Here is a 23,060-nt window from a genome sequence, read left to right on the forward strand (position 1 = left end):
AACTGGCGACTCAATTTTCCACGCAAAAAGAGAAAAGCCGGAAGGCAGCGCGGGAAGGAGGCGGCGCAGCTTCTACTCTGCCACCATACTGCATACTTTGCGCGGCTGCGGGATGTCACACGCACCGTATCTTGAAAGCGATGTCCACACGGCTCTTACCTTTGTACGCGCAGTGCTTTCGGCGCTCAGTTTCCGTTCAAGCAATAGACCGCACGAACCTTCGCTGGCTGCTGCTGGCGCGCTTGCTCACGCTAGCATTTTGACAGCGGTTGTGCACAGTCATCGAGTATGGTCTATTCATGTTTGCTTGTGCACACTGACACCATGCTTGTTAATTCAGTTAGTAAGCGAATGTGTCCAAGTTTATACATCCGATAAAACTACTGTCCTTACTCCTTATAGCTCTGTACTAATTTGCTATCGCGATTGATGCTTTGCCTTTCGGGCGAAACTGTGACTTTTTCATGCATCCGGTGGTCTCTTGTTACTTTAGCGGTTTTCCTTTTTTTGCTGGACGCAATGAAAAGTCACTCCTCGCGATACAATCGTGGTCGCGTTACAGTCGAGTAAATACGGTACTATGCATACACATATACCCAAGAAAGCGGATGGGAGGGGACAGCCACTGCCATAGCTTAATTGATAGTGCATCGCACATATCATGCGGAGGTTGTGGGTTTGACTCCCAATTGCAACAAGCTGTTTTCCTCCACTTTTATTTCCCTATTCGTTATTATTTCTTCAATTAATAGAACAGTTAGTTTCCTCAATGCTTTCCTTGGCTTCATTTGGATGTTACGAAGACTGTTTTGACGTTCTATCATTGACTCTTGGTCTTTCCTCTCATGGTCTTCTCTTGCTGTGTTGTAAATAGCCCAAGAGCAATGAATGCATTCATTCTTTCTGAGACAAGCTTGTTTCCCACGCAGCACGAACGGACCGGTACCAGCATGACGACTCGGAAGACCACGACGATGGGGAGGAGCACACCTTCTCATCTTTCTCATCGTGCTCGCCGCGCTACCGGAAGGTGTACTCCCGCATTGAGAAAGAGCTAGAAGAAGAGAACCTGCTCAGGGTGAGGGAGCGGTATTTAACTGCATACTTTGTTTCATACTCAGCAGGCAACATTGCAGAAGTTATGTGAGTAGTGCAGTAGTAAAAATGTATCACTCCACACATTTCACACTGAACTGGCTTTTCATCTGCAACATATTTTACCAGCCAACTTCTTGATGTATTATTACTGCATTTACTCTTGTAAGACCCGCACCCCCTACTTTAGAGGTAAAAAATTGGAAGAAAGGTTTAACTTGAGTTGCCTGTTGCAATGCATGCATCCGCACGACGACCAGCTTTACAAGTGTGCTTATAAGGTAGTGTCAGTGACAACTGGAGCGATGTCGTGAGCAGGAGCGTTGAAGAACGATGCGGAACTTGATCCTTAGTGGTGAATCTGAAATACATGTGTGTGTAGCATATATAGCCAGTATCTGCATTATTTTTTTACATCATTCACCATGTCATCTGCAGTTTTAGTGGGTAATATGCTTGACTCAGGCAAGTGATGCTCTCTGTCTAGATTCTGTGGGAAAAGAAAAAAAACTTGCGCATTACACAAGTAAATGCGATATAATGTATGGAGTTAACATTACGTCAAATAACATATTGTTTGTGTGCCTTGCATTTACAGTATGTGATCTACCACGTTTAAGTTGGCTGCGAGTGCAAGTACTGTGCTTTGGAAGCTGTGCAATGAGTGTGGCTGTACAAACTTATAACTTCATTTGAATTTACATGGTACATAGGTTCATCCTATGAACGCATATGCTACGTTTGCTGGTGAGGCAACGTAGCATATGCTACCCTGGTGAGGCATTGTGCCTTTTTGCCTCCTTCCTGGAGTGTATTCACTTCAAATAAAGTTCTATTCTACTCTATTCTATTCTATCTTCTATGTGACAATTGCTTCATGTATTCTGACTTCAACTTATTAAGTTAACTTTGCACCAAATTATGTAGCACATTCCGATTTCTTGGATGTCATGTAGCACGCACTGTGAATACAGAAAGTGGTAAAAAATTGCTCAGGCCTCTGCAGCATTGCCTGCTATGTATTAATTGGAGTGTGCAACCACTTTCTCGTTCCTCTTATCTGTGCCATGCCTGCCCTCTGTGCTTCAGTAATGTAGCAGTGCATGATCACTTTGACCTTGCGAAATAAAAGTCAGACCACTAATGATCTGTCCACTTTGTCGCATGCAGCATGTGTGTGAAGAAAGCCACCGCCGCTCGCTCAGCCGCACGGACTCTGCTCCATCGGACTCCAGCGGAGATTCTACGCTTCTCCGCACCCCAGCATCTGGAGCAGGGGATGCCTCCACGCGGCGGCAGTCTGGCTCGTCGCCTGAGCTGTGAGTAGCTTTGGCCGTTTTCTGTGGCGTGCCGGGCAGCAAAGCACCATGTCTGTGTCAAGTGAAGCTGCAAGCAAGTCTGAAACAGTATCTTGATCCATAAGTATTGACCCAAAAGGGAGTCTTACTGCTGTTTGGGAGTATCTAATTGAGATACTTATTAGTATCTAATTATACTTATTAGTATCTTATTATTATCTTATTATTAGTATCTTATTAGTATCTTATACTTATTAGTATCTAATTGAGACCCTTTTGGGTGCAAAGTTGTATACTCAGATGGGAGTAAGTCCCAGGCACTCCAAAACAGTTTACACACTTTGGAGTGTATCTTTATCCTACAAAATAATCTATCTGGTGTGCCTTTCCCTTCTTTAATGCCAAACACAGAGTACTTCCAGGTCATGAACGATATGCGCATTATCAGCTTGGCATAGCATTCTTGACAGGAAATTAGCAAGCTCAGGGTTTTAAAGAATGTAGATGAAAGCAAGATGGATTACTATTATTTTGGGAGGATAAAGATATGCCCCAAAGGGTGTAAACTTATAGAGAGCGCACCTTGCACCCAAGGAGGCCATCTCACTCAGCTTTTTGATAGCAAGGCGCTCTGTGGGACTGTGGTACGTGCACTGTAGGAGTTGTGGAGTCGTGGCCTCGGAGTCCGACATCAACTGCGGGTCGCTCTCTAGCCTACGCCACCGATGCGTCTTGGAACGGGTAGCGGGCCCACGTCGTCGTCCGAGCAGAGTTGACGAGGGTTGCTTCGTTCCTGAAGAGTGCGAGGTCGAGAGGTAGGGGAAAGGAAACAGGGGGTTTATTTACATGGAAGAGGCAGACTTATTTACAGAACGAGGGGATCATCATCGTACTGGCCGGAGTATAAAGCGCAGTACATCATAGCATGTCAGTGCTACTACAACTGAGCAGACTACATCGTTCTCGGAGAGCACTCAGCTACATGTTAGAACAGTTGGGAGAGCACTGGCTACATCTCTCACGGGGAGCACTGTAGATGAGCCGCAAACATCCGCTTAAATGCCCTCTGTCCTCCCTAGATCCCTAGGCCAGGGAAACCTTTGGGCACACCTTCCTCCAACTGGAGCGTCGAAAGTCGCCGAAGGTTCCGCGTTGAGGGCGACAGTAAAGCATAATCACTCCGGCACCTTTGCTCTCCGAACACACTTGGAAAAGTAGCCTCGGGTGCACACGACTCACTGTCGCAGAGAACTGAGGGGACACCCGTGGACAGGGGGTGTCACGCTTGACCCAGTCTGGCGTGTCTTGGTTGGTTCCTGGGATGGCCCAGCCATTAGTGGGTTCATCTGTCAAACGACCTTGGCGGCTAGCTGTGGCCGTGGAGAAGTGTCGCACGCACTTTCCCAGGCATTCCTTGGTCTCAGTGTCGTGGTCGGCGGCCGGGTGACATTCATCAGCCCCGTAGCTGTCAAATGTGTCTCGCCTTGGTGTCGCCGCTGGTCTGTCCAATGCGACGTACTGTGGACCTCACCATGCTGATTCGTCTCAGGAAATCAGAAGTGGCTCGAAGGTTGCTTCACCCGCTGTCCGATCATAACAGCACATAGCACTAGTCATTTCATTGCAAATAACTCCCAGAAGGGAGTAGATGTTGTATGAAATCTTAAGTATTCCCTTTAGAGGACATTTTTCTGATATACTTCGGGAACATTTCCTCTTGTGATGCTGTATTGGTCTTGCTCTGGAGAGGGAATCGTAAGGGCTGCATCAGGTGATGACTTGCAGACCAGGGATGGTGCTGCAGATTTACATGCATACTGTCCCTTCTCACAGACGTGGTTATGATGCAGGACAGCATTAGAATGGAAGGTGTTCCACAGCATACACATGAGTTTCTAGCGTACAGAAATTTCAGGCACATGGTTTACTCGCTTCAATCACTCCGTGGCTTACACCCTACACCATGGTGTCTGTTATGACACTGTGCAGTTTCGGAACGTCGAACCCCACAAATTGATTTGCTTCCTTTATCCTGCTTCAGCCCACCGCCGGGCGGGCGCCCGCTGTTGACAAGCACCCCGGAGTCATCGCAAACGGAATCGGATGAGGTGTCCCCCCAGGTACAGCGGAGAAGACGGCAAGGCATCGCTGATCTGCCTCGCTTCGCCCTCTCCGTTGACCGGGAGGACACATCACGCCGATCCCATCACCGCTTGTCAGCACCCTTGCCACTGCCGCTACCTGCCGCTGCCACCGCCACCACTTCAGCTGCCGCCACTGCACCGACCTCGCCAGCGGTCGCCACCACTGCAGTAAGTGCCAGAACATGTCCTCCGTAGAGCTCTTAGCCTGATGTGTGTTTAGAATAACCGTGTCTTAGAGAAAAGAACAGGCAAGCATTAGAATCGGGTAAATACCATAATCAGACATTGGTGAGCTTAGGTTATTGCTTGAAAATCTTCCTAGGGTAGCCTGAAAATAAGCATTTCCGATGGGAGCTGACGTATGTTAATGCATTCACTGTCGCCAAGCTCTGCCGAGACAGATGCTGCCACTAAAGGGATGGCCATTGAGGTCACCATAGGGGTCAGGTGCGTGCTGACCGGTCTTGTTCAAACTATTTGGCGAAGGTCAATTTTAGGATTGAAATAACGAAAGATTGGGCCCATTGAAATGCATAGGTGCCAGCCAGAATCTTCGGTCAGGATAAAATTCACCGAAAAATCGAATTAATTGAAGTGGAATTAACGGAAGTTTACCATATAAGTAAATGGAAAGGTGGAACTGGAAAAGAGTCAACAGAAGAGACAAGAGGTGACATTTTCAGCTAGATGTCTTTCGCATGATTTCTTGCATGCAAATAAAGTTTAAGTGAAAAACAGTGAGTGTGCGACAAAGGACAGCATACAAGCAGAATAGGCAAAGCAGCAGATTATGAAGGCAGTGCATAACCAGTTCACAATTTCTACCTGCAGGGCGAGCCCCGGGAGCTCTCTCCTGTTGCAGAGCGATTAGCTCGAACCGACAAGGGCCAGCACGCTCCTGAGCCCAGAGCCAGTGATACCAGCGGAGGGAGCACCAGCAGTAGCGGCACCAGTACAGGCAGCAGCAGCACCATTGCGGCTTCCGGACCGAGAACACCGGAGAAAGCAGCCAGCGGCTCACCACGATCAACACCCAAACTGGCAGCTACGCCCCCCATGCCAACACCCTCACCTCCCATCAAGCTGCGCTCGCGCTCAGTCATCAAGTCTGCGTCGGCATCGGGCCTTTCGCTCATCATCCCTTCTGGTAAGAGACCATTATTGCAGGTGGCTGCATTTGCATGAATATACAGTGTAGACCGCTTATAATGTAAGTCACCGGAGTCGCGAATATCCGCACTATAAGCGGCACTGCACTATAGTTAAACCTGCTTATAACGAACCTCCATATAACGAATTCCTGGATATAATGAAGTTTTTCGATTCCCCACCGTTACTCCATAGAAGCACATGCATTTGAGACCTCTACGTAACGAAGTGGCAGCGGGAGACCCCCTCGATATAACGAATTTTCCCCTCCGACCACCTAGAGATTTCGCCCCAAATTTTGTCATTTTTGCGCGAGCAGCAACCGGAAGCACCTTCTCCGCCGCGATGGAATGCGAAGCGAGCGCACGTGTGCGTGCGTGTGCGAGGCGGCCCTGCATCCCTCGACCCGGCGATCTTGCCGCCGCGGGCATGACCTTTCCCCCTCCCTTCATTCAAACCTGATCCTGCCGCTTGCTGCAGCTGGCCTAGCCCGCCAAGCCGGCACTCTCTCCTTTTCCAGCTGATGTTGCCGACGCGCTGGTACACGCTGTGGCACATCAGACTCGATGAGCGCGGACGCGGACACGCCCTGTCAAACGCTGGCGGCGTGTGGAAGCGCCGCTGGAGAAGCGACCGAAGTGACATTCGTGCTGTTGTCTATCGCTTCAACGCAAACTGAGCGCCCAGAACACACAGCACGCAAAAAGCTACGAGCCGCCGACGCACCTACACTGCTAGACTCTGCCCCAACGCAGATCGCTTTCAAGATACGGCCGGCGCGACCGCGCGCCGCCCCGCTATTCCTCCCCCTCGCTCCCTCGCCCGCTGCCTCGAGCGCAAAGGAAGAAGGCGCGCTTCCTCCCTGCTTTTCTTGCGCGCGCGAGATTTAGACGCGGTCGTCGGCTCCCCTCCCACGTTTTCACTCGCGCATACAGCATACGGCGCGCGGCGACTGCGTTATCGCCCTTTGACTTCGGCCACGCTAGCGGAAAAAACACGCAGCAAAAACGCGCGTCAGAAACGCGCGGCAAAAGCGGCAGGAATTGGGGGTCTTGCGGCGTGCCGCGCGAAATGGGTTCTGCGGCAAATGCCGCGTGCCGCCGCGAGATGAAGAACCAATCAAGAGCGACGAGGGTGACGTCACGGAGCCATCACAACCGGAACGCCGCCGGTCCGCGCCGGGTTTTCAATCGACGATCGTCGTCTCTCACATGAAACAACGAGCGCTCGCGGTGTTGCTCGCCCGTTCGGAGAGCGCGGGAGATCTTATCGCGCGGCGAGACCCGCGTGCCACAGTGGCCTCGCGGCAAGGCGCTGACGCGTGGCAACTTGCCGCTCGTTGCATGACACATTGAGTTCTATGGGAGCTGTCCGGGACCGGTCGAAAACGACGTAACAGCCGGGAAAACGCAGCCCCCGGGAACGTAACAGCGAGGTTCTACTGTAACACTATACGACGCTACGACGCCATCGTGACGCTCGCTCTTCGTTTCCGATGCTTCGCGCTTGTGCAAAACGACACGCGTCCACGCATCCGGTACCTGGTGTGACATTCCGAGGATGAGTGCTTCGACGAAAACGGAAAACGGGTGCGCGTTACAATTGAGGGCGCGTTAAAATCGAGTAAATACGGTAAACGTTTATTTTTCGAATTTTCGTGCCGAGCCTGCATATAACGAAATCCTCTTTATAACGAAGTTTTTCGGGAATTTGTCAATTTCGTTATATCCAGGTTTAACTGTATAACCAAAACAACTATTTTATTGTGATAATGGACACTCCAGGCGCATTTCTGCCGTCGCTGTCACCGTGCTCTCGGTTCCGTATTCGCTTACTAAATAAACTAACAAGCATGGTGTCACGCGCGCACAAGCAAACATGAACACATCTCACTCGTTGACCACGGAAACAAACTGTCAAAACACTCGAGTGACGAAGCGCGGCGAGCGAATTGACCTTCGTGCATCATGCCTCCTTTAACGCGACTTATAAGCGTCGAAAACAAGGCGCACGGCGGACTTTCCCCGTCGTAGATTGCTTTCAAGATAGGGTCAAGGCGTTCGTATCGCCGAAGTGGATTGTCGCAGATTAAGTCCTGCTTCGGTCCACTGAAACCGTTCTGCATTGCATTGCTGGCGAAAATCCTCTTTCGGTTTGCGCCAGTCCCGAACGCAAGCTTCGGATTCTCTGAACACCCGTGATGCGGCCCGATTTCTGTCCATCTCCGCCCACATGATCACTTTCCTTTTAAATGTCGCATCATGATGAACTCGGTACTTCATGCTGATAGAGCGGATGCAGAGAACGTGAAGACAGACGGTAGACTATTGCCTAAGCCCGTGTACTGCAGCACATGGAGGAAGCTACTGTAGCTAGGCTCGAGAGTAGCTAGGCTCGAGAGTAGCTAGGCTCGAGAGTAGCTAGGCTCGAGAGTAGCTAGGCTCGAGAGTAGCTAGGCTCGAGAGTAGCTAGGCTCGAGAGTAGCTAGGCTCGAGAGTAGCTAGGCTCGAGAGTAGCTAGGCTCGAGAGTAGCTAGGCTCGAGAGTAGCTAGGCTCGAGAGTAGCTAGGCTCGAGAGTAGCTAGCCTCGACGCGCGTGCGAGGCGGCCATTTTGAAATGGTGACGGCTGTATGGTAACGCAGATTTAGGGTCGTACTCGATTCTAAAGCGCACACAATTTTTGGACCTGTTTTATCGGAAAAAAAGTGCGCGTTTGATTCGAGTAAATACGGTATTTGGGGCTTATGGGGAGCTTTTGCCGTCTAGGTTGACTGCCGAACTTCCAGGCAGCCGCACTGTAACCGGTATTTCGTGTCCCGCGACTGCACTATAAGCGATACGTGTATACATAGAGTGCTATGGAAAAATTAACGGGAGTCTGAAAAGACCGTATTATATATCCGGTCCTGCACTATAAGCGGTTACGTTATAAGTGGTCTTTACTGTAATGTACCGTAAAATTCCGAGCAAGCGCCCCCCCTCGAGCAAGTCGAAATTACCGGCAAAGTTAGGGGGGGCGCTATCCCGGAACGGCACCAAAATTCAAGATGGCCACGACAAAATTTTCCGCAAAAAAAAAAAGAAGCGCAGTTGGAATAGCATTAAAATTTTATTGAACATGAACTTTATTAAGCCAAAGATTTGTTAGTGGTGTTTATCACTCTCAACACCACCGTTACTCAAAACCACCAAAAGAACTACAGAAAGCGCATCGACGCTGCACCGGCACGCCGCCGCGACCGGCGACGCGAACATTGGTTATGCAGCTTCTATTCCAGGCAAAATTATGTCCGCGAGAGTAAATTGACGCGTAATGTTCACTTTATTAAAAACCATGTCCACGGTGAAACGTTTAGCACTAATGAGAGTTCCGATACAAGTGAAGCTCAGCTGCAGTGCATGGCTACCGACGGCGGACAGCGAACCGCGGCTCGGCCATGCTCGCATCGCAGCTGGTGGCGCCGCAAATATCAGCATGTTTTCTTCATCGTGTGAAATTATTGCGAGGAGAGGGTAAAGCGGCAACGACGGTAAGAAAACATTGCTGCTTGGGAGCGTCGGCGGTTCGTTCTGAAGCGCCGTCTGCTACAGATTCGAAGTGAACTGAAAAAGGCCTAGCGACGATATCGGTGGCGAGTGATTAGCAGCGGTGAAGCTGCCGGCGATGCCAGAGCGTAGCCGCGACCACTCCTCAGTCACCGAGTGGTCACGTCACTGTGCCGCAGGGAACTCCTTTGTGCCGTGCGAGAGGCAGATCTCGCCGTCGGCCGGCGGTCCGTGAACTACCGACCGCCAGCCGCAGTTCGCCCCGATGCACTCGCGTGCCCACTGGGGCGCCCGGGTACGACCATGATTCGATGAAATGGCTCATCCGGGCACCCGATGCGCACCGGTGCGATTTGCCGAATTTGCCATCATTTTCGTGGACTGGATGTGGCAGGCCAGTGTTGGTGCGGAGCGGGGGGGGGGGGGGGGGGGGCACTTTCCCGGAACGGCGCAGACATTTGAAATTAGCAGTGAAGTTAGGGGAGGGCTCTTGCACGGGTGGGGGCGCTTGCTCGGAATTTTACGGTAGTTGTAAATACTGTCAATTCACAGTAATTCATGCTCGAGTGATATGAAATTCTGCTTCATATGAGCAAATCTGAAGATCTTGGCTTGCCTGATGTTTTGAGTGCATTTATGGAGCTATTTAATTGATGCCAGGCTTTTGCTCTGACTTCGTGGAGCAGTGGTACAGTATTGCAGCCAAAAGCGTCTTGGGCTGTGGCTTGACGGTATAACATGAGATATGACTTCGTAACTTTCTGAAAGCAAAGACGTTTGCCTACAATCTCTTTTTTCGTCTCTTTTTCAGATGACCTGAGTGCAGCGGCTGCTGAGTTGTCCAGCAGCATACATTCTGGGGTGCTTGGCTCGCCCGGCGGCTCAAGCACGAGCTCGCGCGACACGTCGCCGAGCCGGGAATTGAGCCCACTGGTGGCTCAACTCAAGCCCCCCATCATCATCCAGAGGGGGCCACGGGGTTTCGGGTTCACCATTCGGGCCATCCGTGTCTACTATGGGGACTCTGACGTCTACACCGTCCAGCATCTTGTCATGGTCGGTGCACATTGATATGAATTGCCTACTTGTCGTGTACCAAATACGTGGGAGCGGAGCAGTCATTTCACTCTGATCTCCTGAGCCAATTTTGTTCTAGTCTGTTCTACTATCGACTGTGAGGGGTGGATTTCTTTTATGTGTGCATTAAACCTTTGTACAGGGATTGGTTAAACCGAAAATCTTTTTTGAAATGCAGCAGAAGGTTTGCAACTTAGTAGTGACTCCACCAGGAGACAAAAAAATATTGCAAAGTGCATCAATTAATACATCCACAGCAGACAAATTTAGTAAATTATTTACTCTGAAATAAACCAGTAATTTGTAAATAGGACTTTTAGCCCTGATATAAAAACCCTGATCTAATATGTTGTATCTGTCTGCATAAGGCACCTCATATATAGGTATTTTACAGAGTCACAAGCTTGGAGCTTTCTTATTTTGAATGTGCACAGATTTCTAGCAATTCTGGCACAAAATTTTATTTGTTAAATCAAGATTATGCTTTCAACAGTCAATACAACTTAACTTCCTTTGTTAAGTGTGCCAGATTTCATTGCAATTGGTTCAGCGTCTTCCTAATGTGAGCATCTCTCTTTCATGCATATTTGAACAGAGAGGTCAGAGATCACCCCTATGTAAGCCTCATCACTCCTCACAAGGCCCGAATTCTCAAAATTTCAGACACTGGAACTTCTTAAGTGCTATCTAGGGAGCATTATACTGCAAGAATTTTTCAAATTATTTTTTTATTTGATGAGATAGGGGGGGGGAATTGAAATATCACAATGCTATGCTGTGAAAAGGCATGCTTCATTGCCAACCCAGACACTCTTTTTGCCCGCACTAGCGTATGCAAGCATCATTCGTTCCCTGCCTTATGAGCCTTACTTTGTGTAGTCGTCTAATATTTTGCTATCACTACCTTTCGTGCGCAACTGGAACATTTTTTTTTTTCTTCTCTTCGTTCTCTGCAGCACAACATACTTCCAGCGGTTGTTTTCAGCTTTCTGCATTGGATGATTTTACAAAATCACGTGCCTTAATTGTTGACATTGCCGGCAGTACGTCTTGCGTAGAGCCGTTAATGTGTGTCGCCTAGATTCTTCGGCAGGAAGCGGGGGCTCCCCCGAGAGATAGGGTGCGTGGGCCTTTGAGATTTCGACTGTTTTGGCACCGTGCAGCAGTTCGATACTTCGTGGACACGATTGTCAGTGCGTGATCCACACAGCGTGCTTGTCTATTTGTAATGCCCAACCCTGGTGAGGAAGGGGCTCTTGGAAGTTTTGTTGAAGACTTGTAACGGAAAATCGCACTTCAGCACACACCCTGTATTTCCGTGTCCTGCTTGTCCCCTCCCCACTGAACACTGTTCACTGCATTGCAGGCGGTGGAGAACAACAGCCCAGCGTTCGAGGCGGGCCTGCGGCCCGGTGACCTCATCACTCACATCAACGGTGAAGCGGTGCAGGGTCTGCTGCATCCGCAGGTCCTGCAGCTGATCCTGGCCGGCGGGAGCCGCATAAACATCCGCACCACGCCCCTGGAGAGCACCTCCATTCGCACTGGAGGCCGCAGGCGCAACCCCACGACCAGCCGGCTTGCTCGGCGAAACACACGCCAGCGACGCGTGTCCCAGGTACCCATTTCCTCACCCCCATGCCATCGCTCTCTCTCAAATATCGGACCCACCTTGCTTTATCTTACAAGTGTGACGGATTGGGCTGATTTGTGACTTTCCATGGTACTTGAGTACAATGCAATTCAACGACACAGGACACGGAAAGATGCGATGAGGACAAGTGTTGGCTACCAACTGGTGTGTATTGTATCTTTGAATTGCCTCGTACCCAAGCACCTTGATTGATCATTAACATCGGAAACTGCCACGTTTGCTACAGCTCTAAAACATTGCAGGGAGTGTCATTTGGTGACTCCTTAAATATATCTGGCAACCCCATATGCAGTGGAACTCTTATAACATGCAGCATTCATTGGCATTAAGGTTGAGACTTGCAGATTCTGTGTGGTTACATTAACTGTTGCGTAACTGCAATACAGAAAAATTAAAATTCTTGTATCTAAATTCGTTACTAAAGAGACTCACTTCCTTGAAATGTGAATGTGAAGTTGTAAAAAGTATAATGGGGTAAATTTTTTTTCAGCAATAAATTCTTTTCGTACTGTTTGTTCACACTGGTGCTAAAAAAAAAGTTCCTGAGCACAAAAATGTTATTTTTTTTTTCTACTTTCGTTTTTCTTTTACAGATGCGGTTTAGGTATTACATCTCTTCGCAACCCCATGGCACCCTCAGCTAGACAGTTCAGGGCGTTACTTTTCTACCACCATCACTTAATACACTCAGTAATGTATACATGCAGATTCGTAGCAGTGCATGTCATAGTTAGTCAAACCTTGCCATATTCACTCGATACTAGCAGGCCCGTGATTGCAATGTACAGCCTCCCACATTTTTAGCTATATCGCGCGAGAACACTATAATATGGTCGTACGTCGTCCTGAAGGGAACATCTCATTAGATGACTCTTACGCAGGAGAGTGCTTGGTGCACTTGAGAGTACTTCTGCCGGTCTCGCTGATTATCGCCGCTTAAAGGTGCTAAAATGACGCGTGATGGACGCTCGCACGATATAGCTAAAAATGTGGGAGGCTGTACATTTGTTTCTTAATGGTTAGAATAAGAAACTCATGAAAATATGGCTTCATAATAAATGCCTCTTTGCACACATAGGCATTGCATGCCAGCTTAGTGCACTTAGGTTAACATCCTACTGGCCTTGTGTTGGTGCGATTAAAGCACGCACACACACACACACACACACACAACACAGACACATACAAAAAATATAAAAAGGCTGCAGAAACTGAAAAATTTGACCCATCGGTCACACACAAAGCCTACTGTGCCATGCATTGAGACAGTTGCACTTTGACATGCCAAAAAAGAAAAGCTCGCTGTTCTGAACTGTTGAAGGAGGTATAATATGCTGCTTTAGGTTTCTTAATTTGTTCCAGTATTCTCGTGATATGCATAAAATATATTTTCTAAGCAAGGCACGTGTTAGTGATTGAGTGAATATGGTATCTTTGCAAGTTTCAAGATGCTTGGGTCTGTAGTCAATGAGCTGTTCTGAAACAAGGTTAGGAGCACCCTGCTTACAGTTAGTTATTAAATGAAAGCTGCAGGTCAGCTTGAATCTCTTTGCTAACCAAGGCCTCCACCCTTTGTTAATAAGCTAGTTAATCATTTGTTAACAAGCTAGTTTCCAAGTTCTGGGCCTTTTGTGCTGTCAGTTTTTCTCACATGTGGTGAGCTTTACCTGCAACATGTGCAACCGGAGCTTGAAAAGGACGGTCATTGTGTTCTGTAGTTTGCTTTTGCGAATAGAATTGATTGTTCATTACAGTTCTTTTGGGACACTCCACATTTCCTTCATAATCAGCCCAGTGCACAGGATTGAAAAATGCTAGATTGCAGGATAACTGCTTGTAATTGCTCATGAATGTACATAATGGTACATGGTTATACAAAACTGCACATACTGTGCAGGTTTTCACAAGATTGTACAGTATTGGGCACTCATAACTACTTGTTATTACAGTAATTGCATAAAATAGCACAAAACTGCATAGAGTTGTGCGTAACTTCACATAACTGCACATCATAATTTTGCACTATTACACATTACTGCACAGGATTGCACAATATTGTATAAAGGATTGTGTGGCAAAAGAGCTACTTATTTGCTGTTCATGGCTCTGTAAGCACAAACACTGACCTGAAGGAAACCTTGCATACTTTTTTTTTTTTTTTGTTATCGCTGACTGTTTGTCATTCAGCAACTTTGACATGGCAGAATAATATATATTTTTAGGATCGTTAGCCAGAATTTCTGCCTAGATAATTGTAACCTTGCTAAACTGTGCAACTGTCAAAACAATGTCAGAGGCTACCTACATCTGTAAAAGCACCAGCCAAACCCCTGTGCTAATTTGAATAAAATTTGTTGCATTTGAAAGTTCTAGTGATGGTAGGAAGCAGAATTTTGATTTAGACCCAGGATTGCCACAAATCTAAGTAAAATAAAATAAAATAGAAGCATAAAGTTTGCAATTCCGTAACTCTACCCCCAAAACACGATATCGCAGTTTTGTAAACCATGTTGGTTAGGGCATCTAAAACGGACAAACTTGATATTATGGCGCTCTGAAGTATGCATAAGGTTGCTAACTAATATTAGATTTAACTAGCTGCCTTAAGAGGAAGCTTTAGCTCGGTGTTAGCTCTAATGCCACCTATTCAAATACATGTGAAATGCAGAAACACTTTAATAAGACAACCCCTGTGATAATTTGAATAAAGTTTGTTGCATTTGAAAGTTCTAGTGACGGTAGGAAGCAGAATTTTGATTTAGACCCAGGATTGCCACAAATCTAAGTAAAATAAAATAAAATAGAAGCATAAAGTTTGCAATTCCGTAACTCTACCCCCAAAACACGATATTGCAGTTTTGTAAACCATATTGGTTAGGGCATCTAAAACGGACAAACTTAATATGTTAATTCGCGAATTGATATGTTAAACACGAATTCCTAGCAATGCTTGCAAAGGTTTTGCAACAGTTTTACTCGCATGTTAGTGGTGTTTGAGAGCAGTGTATAATACATAAATTTTGTTCGCTTTAGATACTAGATGCAGTTTACGGAATTGTTACATTGTTTCTTTTGTTTGTTTTTTTAATCGCTGAGTTAGAGTTTTACAGTTTTAAACTTGATAAAAAGCATGGACAGCTGGGCGAGTTGGTACAGGTTCATCTTTTTTACCAACTGCAAGGTACAACGGGTCATGACGAAACATAGCCGATAGTCTAGTTTGTCAAAATTTTTCAATTTCCAATAATTTTTGTCAAAAGATTGACTGCATAAATAAGAAATACGCTTACTACAGTCACTAGATTTCAACTTTTCCTTTCAAATGTAATTCGGTGCAGTGGCTGCCAAGAAAAACAATTTCTCCATTCCCATGTATAACAGATACTAGCCCCCGAGCTACAGCTTCCTTTTAAGAAAAAGTTGATGGTGGCTGCCAGATACAGTCAGCTCGATTGTTAAGAGAGCATATTCAGGCAAGTGACTTGTTGTCTTTTGCAGCAAATTGGTTAAGAAAACATGACCAGGCATGAGCGGGCAAAATAGGGATTGATGCTTTTGATAGTTTCATTTGCAGAAGCATGTGTGAGACCTTTGTTCCTTTAGAGCTGTTTTGGTGGCTTTGATAGTCTTCAAAAGTAGGTAATTAAACTATACATTTAGCACCTGGGTGCTTGATGCTTGCTGAATAGAAGGAATGTAGCTTTGCTACAAGTTCCACAGCATGTGGTAGTCCTAGGTTTCAGTTGAAGTTGTAGCACTGTGTTTTAGTGTCACTTATGTTATACCATAACTTGCATAAATAATTCGAGCGACCTATGAATTGCTCTTTTGGCAAAACTTCCTGCTGACGTGATGACAGGGGCGACATTTTACAATGAATTTTGCTTAACACTGTGCTCATATGCATTTACTTGCCAATTTTGTTAGAATAAATAACAGGTTGGCACTGACATTGGAAATAATAGATTAAAGAAAGGCTTATTGTTATCAGCAATAAAACTGTTATACCACCATTTGCCACTGTTAAGTACTACATCTAGACATATCAAACAAAAATGCTCTGTGAAACACAGTTTGAGATCCATTTAGTTGGTGGTTTAGCCAGAAGAATTATTCGTACCTTACTCCCTTATTTATGCAATGTGTTGTCGGTGTGTCTGGCATCTTGCGTAGCTTGGCTGGTTCGCTGTAGCACTGGTGTAGCTTTCGTAGTTCAATAGTTGCAGCCTCATTTTTAACCTGTGTGGCCGATACCCTTTCTTGCAGGGACCTGCAGCCACACTAGGCAGCAAGCTCCAGGGTTCACCGCCGGCTATTGGGTCAAAGCCGGTTGACAAGAAGAGGCGCGCATCTCTTCTCCGACGACTGAGCAACAAACGTGCCAGCGCCGAGATCCAGCAGCTCGTGAGTGCAGCTGTGTCAACTCCGACCGGACTCGCTCCGAGCAGGAGCTTTCAGTCGCTCGCTGATCCTGGCAGCGCATCACCTCCATCGCGGAGTGGCGGCATCACCGTCAGCTTCATCAAAGAGAGGTCCTCATCCGACTCGTCGCACTCGACGAGCAATTCCTCGCCAAGCAGCTCGCCCAGTTCAAGCGTGCCAAACTCGCCCGCCGGAAGCGGGGCGATGCCACCGGGAGCTGCTGGCGGATCAGTGGCAGCAGCAGCGGCATCCGTTCAGGCCCATTTTCAGAGGCCCAGCTCGCTGCACGGGCTCAAACACAAGTTGGCCCAAACCTTCCGGTCGCCGCGCCGAAAGTCTGTCGGTCACATACCACTCTCACCGCTTGCTCGCACCCCGTCTCCGTCGCCGCTGCCGGTAATCAGTCCAACACGGTCGCCATCCCCACTAGCCTTCCCTCCTGGACAGGCTCCACCAACTCACCATGCTCACCATCCGCATCATCCCCACGCGCACCACCCGACGTCCGTGGTGGCAGTCCAGTCACCTCAGGTGTTTACGGCAGGCCGGAAACCATCGCCTCCGACGCTCGTGCCAGCAGCGGCCACTGTGACTTCGTCAGCACGCAAATCACTGATGAGGCCCAAGAGTGCAGAGCCTGGTTCCCCCTTGTTGAGGCGAGCCCTCTCACCGGACCGCCTCCATCCGAAGTCTGCAGAATCCAAACCAAGACGAGAATCGTTCTGCACGCAAGCTTCACCACTGGCCCTGACGTCGACACCTTCCACATCGCAGGGCTCGCCACCACGATTGGTGTCGACTAAGACTGGTAGCTTGCTGTCTCGAAGCACGCTCACTTTGTCACCAGCAGGGGGAACACGAATTCCAAAGTCGGCGAGCACGCTGGTACCCGGAGAGGAGAGCGGCGAGGTAAAGCCACAGGGTGGACGAGCCCGCAGTCACTCGCAAAGCGAAGTCGAGAGCCTTGTTGACAACGATGACGACGACACGGCCGCGACTTCTGGTGCAAGGCCCCCTTCGCCACTACAGCGTTCTCCAAAAGAGCGGGACATGGCCGCAGGTCGCACCGAACTTCCACCCGACGTCCCGTCCTTTACAGTGACGCCTAGTACACCCCTTCCGACCGCTGACAGTGAAGACGGTTCTTCTGGCAGTGAAGTGTGCAGTGATGTGCATTGTGACAACGGTGTCACTACAACAGTTGTTTCAACTGCCTCCACGAGCCTAGCAATGGCGTCAGTCTCCCCTACATCGAGCGCAGCCACAACTGCAAAAAAGCCTGCATCGGCAGCAAGTACGTCTAGTGCTGCTGCGGTCACTTCTGCAGCTCCGATGCCACCGCAAGCATCCGCAGCACCATCTGCAGCCGCGAGCACAAAACGGTCTCCGTCAACAGCAGCAGCTCAACCCAAAGGCAGTTCTACTTCATCACCGCAGCCGGCTTCTTCAAATGGTGCTAGTAAATCCCAGCCTTCGCAGCTGCACCCAGCAGAGACTGGACTGAAGCAGGTGCAGGTGGCGGAGACAAAAAGGGCGCCCTCGAAACAGCCGGCCAGCAGTGAACAGAGGGCATCTGGTGCAGTGCCACAGAACAAGTCAAAAAGCACGCCGGAATCGTCACACACGACGAAACAGGCTAAGTCGTAGCTTTGCTAGTGGGAAGAGCAGTGCGATGTGTCACTCACTACGCGCTCCGAGCAGCCTTGTGCTCTCATTAGCATCACTGAGGCATGCCCGCAGTATTTATTATTGCATTGCAGTGTCGTGCGGTCCCAGATCTCTACCATACCTAACTCCTTAGTGGCTTGACCAGGCCCACAGTGTTACCTCCCCCCCCCCCACCCACCCCCATTCCTGTTTTTTCTTTTGTCTCCTCTGGGAGCGGCACTACCTTCTTGCGTTTCGTCGTGCGGCCAGCATCCTAGATGCAACCAGTCAGTCAAGTCAGTGACGAGGCCATTCCCGTGTGTAAAGTGTGCATCCTTTTGACGCCTAACCCTTTGTCCCAGTTTTTGACTGTTTCGCTTCTCTTTTTTGTTCACATGATGAAGAGTGAGAGATGTTTCTTGCGACGTGTTGAGTCTGTGGTTTTTGCGTTGCGCGTGTTCTACACTTGTTGACGGTTGTTACGTTTGCCATTGGCGCATGCGGTGAGTTTTTCCAGTATCGGACACGCCGCCCTGCCCTGCGCCGCTGTATTTGCGCTTTTACTCTCACCCGGCTGGCTTTATTACCTTTTTCTCTAGCTGTGAAGTAGCATTTGACGTCCTTTTGCTGCTCTTGTATGACCCCATTGCATGGAAAACGCAGTCGCCATCCAGAGGAACTGGTCCTAGCAGGTTCGGACCTAAGTTGTAATGCAGTTTCTTGGCTGCAAGAACTGTGCACACACACACAGTGCATCTTTATGCAAGACTCCTAAACAAATTCAATGGCGCTATAATAGCAGGCCTACACACTTCTCTATTCCGCATAAATTGCTCCCGATTCGAGTTGTCCAGAGACGCATCATTGATACAAAAGAGCAGCTAGCATATGCTACTTTTGTTATCAAATTATCGATGGTTGTCACGAAGCATATAAAATGCGGTGTTCTGCCACCAAAAGGTTGACAAACTGGCCCTGGCTAAATGTTAAATTTCTTAGCTACTTGCACAACAGTTTGGAAAGAGTTGAGTTCACCAAACTGCGCCTCCATGCAGCGGAGCGCGACAGGAAAGTCATTCTTCTCGGGTGTGTTCTCTTTGCCATGCATTGTGCGTGCCGATTGTGTGTTTATAGTCTTCATTTCTCAGTGATACCACCAGGCCAACTCTGTGTGACTATTTTTCCGGCAGCGTGCAATCACACTGTGATCATTCTTCTATCCTCTCTCATACCTCATTAAAGCGAGAACACATTGTCGTCCAAAGCCTGTCCCTCCCTCCGTCCCCCTCCCCTTACGGTAGTGCAATTGGCATCATTGCGACCACCGCCAGGTTTGTTCATCGTACCTCTCGCATCACCGGTTCCTTTCATTTCTCACCGGTTCCTTTCGTTTCTGTTAATTTTTTTCTCTCCTATGGTCATCCATGCCTGATCTTATGACCACTAGTAGGAGAGTACTGAAGCCAACCAAATTGGATGTGCTAACAGTAGCTGAAGTGAACAACCAGAGATGCAAATCTTAACACTTTTGACTTGACAGCACTAACGCTTTTTTTGCAGCCAAGGCACATATGATTGCGTAGAGCAGTTTTGCCAGTCTAGAATTTTACTGGCAAGCCTGTCATAGGCTCAAGTAAGTGCTCCTCAGTCCGAAAAAGCCGTGTGCTCGTTCAAGGCATGGTTTACATCTAGAGCTCCTGATAGCCAGCAAAATCCCATAAGCAGGCGTCTCTCAAGCAGGTTACGTAGTAGGCTTGCACATAAAGAGCAGCGAAGGTTCAGACTTAGCATGCTAGATGTGGTAAAAAGAGGGCAGCAGACCTCATACACTAACAAGGCAAATGTATCGGTACCATACAGCCAGCGTTCTAGCTGTACAAGTCTGCTAGCCAAATTTCGCATGCCTGTCTTACGAGCTGTTTCCGTAATCAGCCGAATGCCGTTGCCTACCGCTATTGTTTGCGTTCAACTAACATTGTTTTTTGCGTGATTTGACGCACATTCAATTACACTCCCTGTTCCGCTTCAACGCGAAACAAGTAGGACCACATTCATGGGTACTTCTAGAATGACAGGTGCTTACATTACATCGCACCGACATATCAATTGTCAGCATTGTTTTTGCAACACTGCTTCCTCCGGCCACATCTTTTTCTTTCAGCAGCATTGCCATGGTTCCCTTATGGCTCGCAAGCGCGTCGTGAGCCATAATTGATTCACAAGAGCAAAGATTGCATCATGCTGTGCTGTCGCAGCAAAGTCTGGGAAAGAAACTGCCTAGATGTTTGTTTCCTTCATTTCTTTTTTTTTTTTTCTCAACCTGCCACCTTGGAGCTTGTGGAGATGACATCAGGCATCGCCAGAGACTTCGTTGGGATTGTTTGTGCCATATGATACGTGACGAGAGGTGATCCTGTCTCGATGTCATGTGGTCTTTTGTAACATATTTCTTTTTCCCGTCGCCCCACGCGCCTGTTTGAGTTTTCGCTGCCTGGGTAATTGACGTTTCTTTTTCTTTTTTCTTGCTCTCTCTATCTTTGAGATGCTTTCTTGTTTCTGCGCTGTCTTTGCATTCAAGGCATGGGTGTTAGCAGTGTGAACTGGAGTTTTGTGTCGCGATACTGTTTCCCATACTTTCTTCTGTCCTTCCTTGTTCAGTCATCTTTGGCGGTGCGCCCTTCTTTCTCATATACGAATAAAAAAAAAATATTGTCGTCTCTGCCCCTTTTACATAAATTGTTTCTGGAGTATATTTGTTTTTCAGTTTGACACTTGTCAAAGTCACTGGGCAGCCTGTTTCGCAGGTTTATGGGCAACGTGGTTTATGGCAACCAGCTTGCTTACCCATTAAACAACCACTGGGCTGGTTTATGGGTAACCAGGCCCCATAAGCCCTTTAGCCTGGTCACCATAAACCAGGACCAATAACTCGAACTGCAGGGATGGTTTACGAGTAAGCTGCCTGGTTACTAGGGGGTGTTCAAATAGTGAAATTTCTTAATCAAATATGAATATTCGAGAAAACGACTACTGCATATCGAATTGAAAATCGAATATTTTCTCATTTCTAAAGCAATGTAAATTAAGCCTGCATGGAGTCAGCTCGGTAAAAAAAAATCTGGTTTATATACAATAGGCTTAGCACATGCATACAGTACCATCAAAAATTAGACGTTTGGATAACTGAGAAGCTTGTAAATGATAAACATCTGCTTTCAATTATCTGAAGCACCATGGCAATGATGGCAATGAAACAAGGGAGCAGCATGTTACCAGATGCACATACATGTGTGTTGTGTTCGCTGAAAGGAGATAAGCGTGGTAAAATAACAATTCTGAATATACGCATATAAGCTGCCTAAAAGCAAGCCATTAATATTATTGAGAAGTTAAATTATTGAGCAGAAGTTACCTGCCCCATGGGTTCGCATAGGAACTGGTGCTTCTGCAGAACAACCGCAGCTATCTTGCAGCATAATCATTCGGAACAATCTTCGCATCCAATTCTGTCTTCCTCGAGACTCCAGTAAGTGTTTCTTTCCCTTATATATTGAAAGAAACGAATATTCGACAACTTCGAGTAGTGAATTCCTGAATGTGAATTGAATAGCAGGGACTATTCAAATGGTATTCGAAATTTTGAATATTCGCACACCCCTACTGATTGCCCATTAACCTAGGCAACACAGCCGACCTGGTGGCCCAGTGGCTATGGCATTGTGCTACTAAGCCCGAGGGCGGGAGGTCGAATCATGGCCACGGTGGCCGCATTTCGATGGGGGGTCAAATGTAGAAACGACCATGTACCGTGCATTGGGTGCACGTCAAAGAACCCCAGGTAGTCAAACTTAACCCATACTGTCCCCCACTATGGTGTGCCTCGTAATCAAATAGGGGTTTTGGTACGTAAAACCCCGGAATTTAATTTTAACCTAGGCAATTTTTTATATCCTTTGCGATTTCACCATGTAGTACCGCCAGCATGTAGCTTGCACACATGCATTTATGCAATAGCACTGCTCGTTGGATGTGTACCAACCAAGGCACTTGTGCTCGAGTTGGCAAAGCAGCTCTGTGGTAATCCGCAAAGGTAGGCGATTATTCATAAAAGGGAAAAATGTCGTGCACTAAAGAGTAGCATGGCTTTGCATAGTAAACGCACAGATTTCACCTAAAGAAAACTTCACAGCCGAATTCGCCCTAATCCAAGGTTCAAAACTGGGACCAAGACCTTTTTGAGGCGACTACTCCACAATCTCGGCTAATGAGCTCACAGATCAGAGTAAGGTCAAACTCTAGGAAATCAGTTCCGCTAGAGATTTTTAGATTAGGGGACGCAAACATTTGTACACGAGCCACTCAAGTCCTTTATTCTAAAACTCTCTTCTGTCAGTGAATGCCGCATTTTTGTTCTTCAGAGCATACTGTACGGCAGCAATAGTTTACAACACACCTGAGGATGATGTGCTCGAGTTAAGCAAATTGTACAACGTCTGTTATCAGTGTCCAGAAGTTATCTAATGCCGACGAACAGGCGCCTCACGAACAGCTTTTTCTTTACAAGTTTCGTACTTCTACTGAACACTAATAAAACCACTAAATTTAGTCTGGAAAAATTAAACAGCTACAGACGGCTGAACGAAGCAAACATGCATTTCATTTTGGCGTAACAGACCCATAAACTTTATGCTTTTCACCCCAATTTTAAGCAATTTAAGCAAATTGCAAGTCCGACCCTCATAGTTTTTTAAAAAGCAAATCGGGAGTCCGGCCATGATAGTTAGTAGGCTTAAGCTTTTTCCTTCCAAATGCAACAAAACGCCAACGCTGCCTTGGAGAAAGATGCGTAAAATGATTTCTTCATTCCCATGAATTCAGATTGTAGCTCCCAAGATAAAGCTTTCATTAGAGCAATCTTGCTTCCCAGATTTCTATTGCAATACATTGAGATGCTAGGCCGACAGCAAAGTGTTCTGCTTTAAATGGTAAACTGGACTGTAGTTGCTCGGAACACATGCAACAAGTCTG

The 23,060-nt window shown here is 47.5% G+C and overlaps 1 protein-coding gene across 4 annotated transcripts in view; it reads left to right on the forward strand.

Annotated features, from left to right (window-relative positions):
* Positions 1–20,754, forward strand: part of LOC119433579 (microtubule-associated serine/threonine-protein kinase 3-like) — a 285,069-nt gene extending 264,315 nt beyond the window's left edge. For all 4 annotated transcript variants that reach the window (XM_037700825.2, XM_037700827.2, XM_037700828.2 and 1 more), the window contains 7 exons: positions 930–1,078; positions 2,266–2,414; positions 4,435–4,705; positions 5,369–5,684; positions 10,044–10,288; positions 11,676–11,927; positions 16,230–20,754. In XM_037700825.2, coding sequence (XP_037556753.1) covers positions 930–1,078; positions 2,266–2,414; positions 4,435–4,705; positions 5,369–5,684; positions 10,044–10,288; positions 11,676–11,927; positions 16,230–18,032 — 3,185 coding nt within the window. In that variant the 3' untranslated portion in view covers positions 18,033–20,754. The remainder of the gene's footprint in view (positions 1–929; positions 1,079–2,265; positions 2,415–4,434; positions 4,706–5,368; positions 5,685–10,043; positions 10,289–11,675; positions 11,928–16,229) is intronic.
* Positions 20,755–23,060: the final 2,306 nt, after the last annotated feature.

Source organism: Dermacentor silvarum, chromosome 11, assembly GCF_013339745.2.
Source record: "Dermacentor silvarum isolate Dsil-2018 chromosome 11, BIME_Dsil_1.4, whole genome shotgun sequence".
Classification (NCBI taxonomy): domain Eukaryota; kingdom Metazoa; phylum Arthropoda; class Arachnida; order Ixodida; family Ixodidae; genus Dermacentor; species Dermacentor silvarum.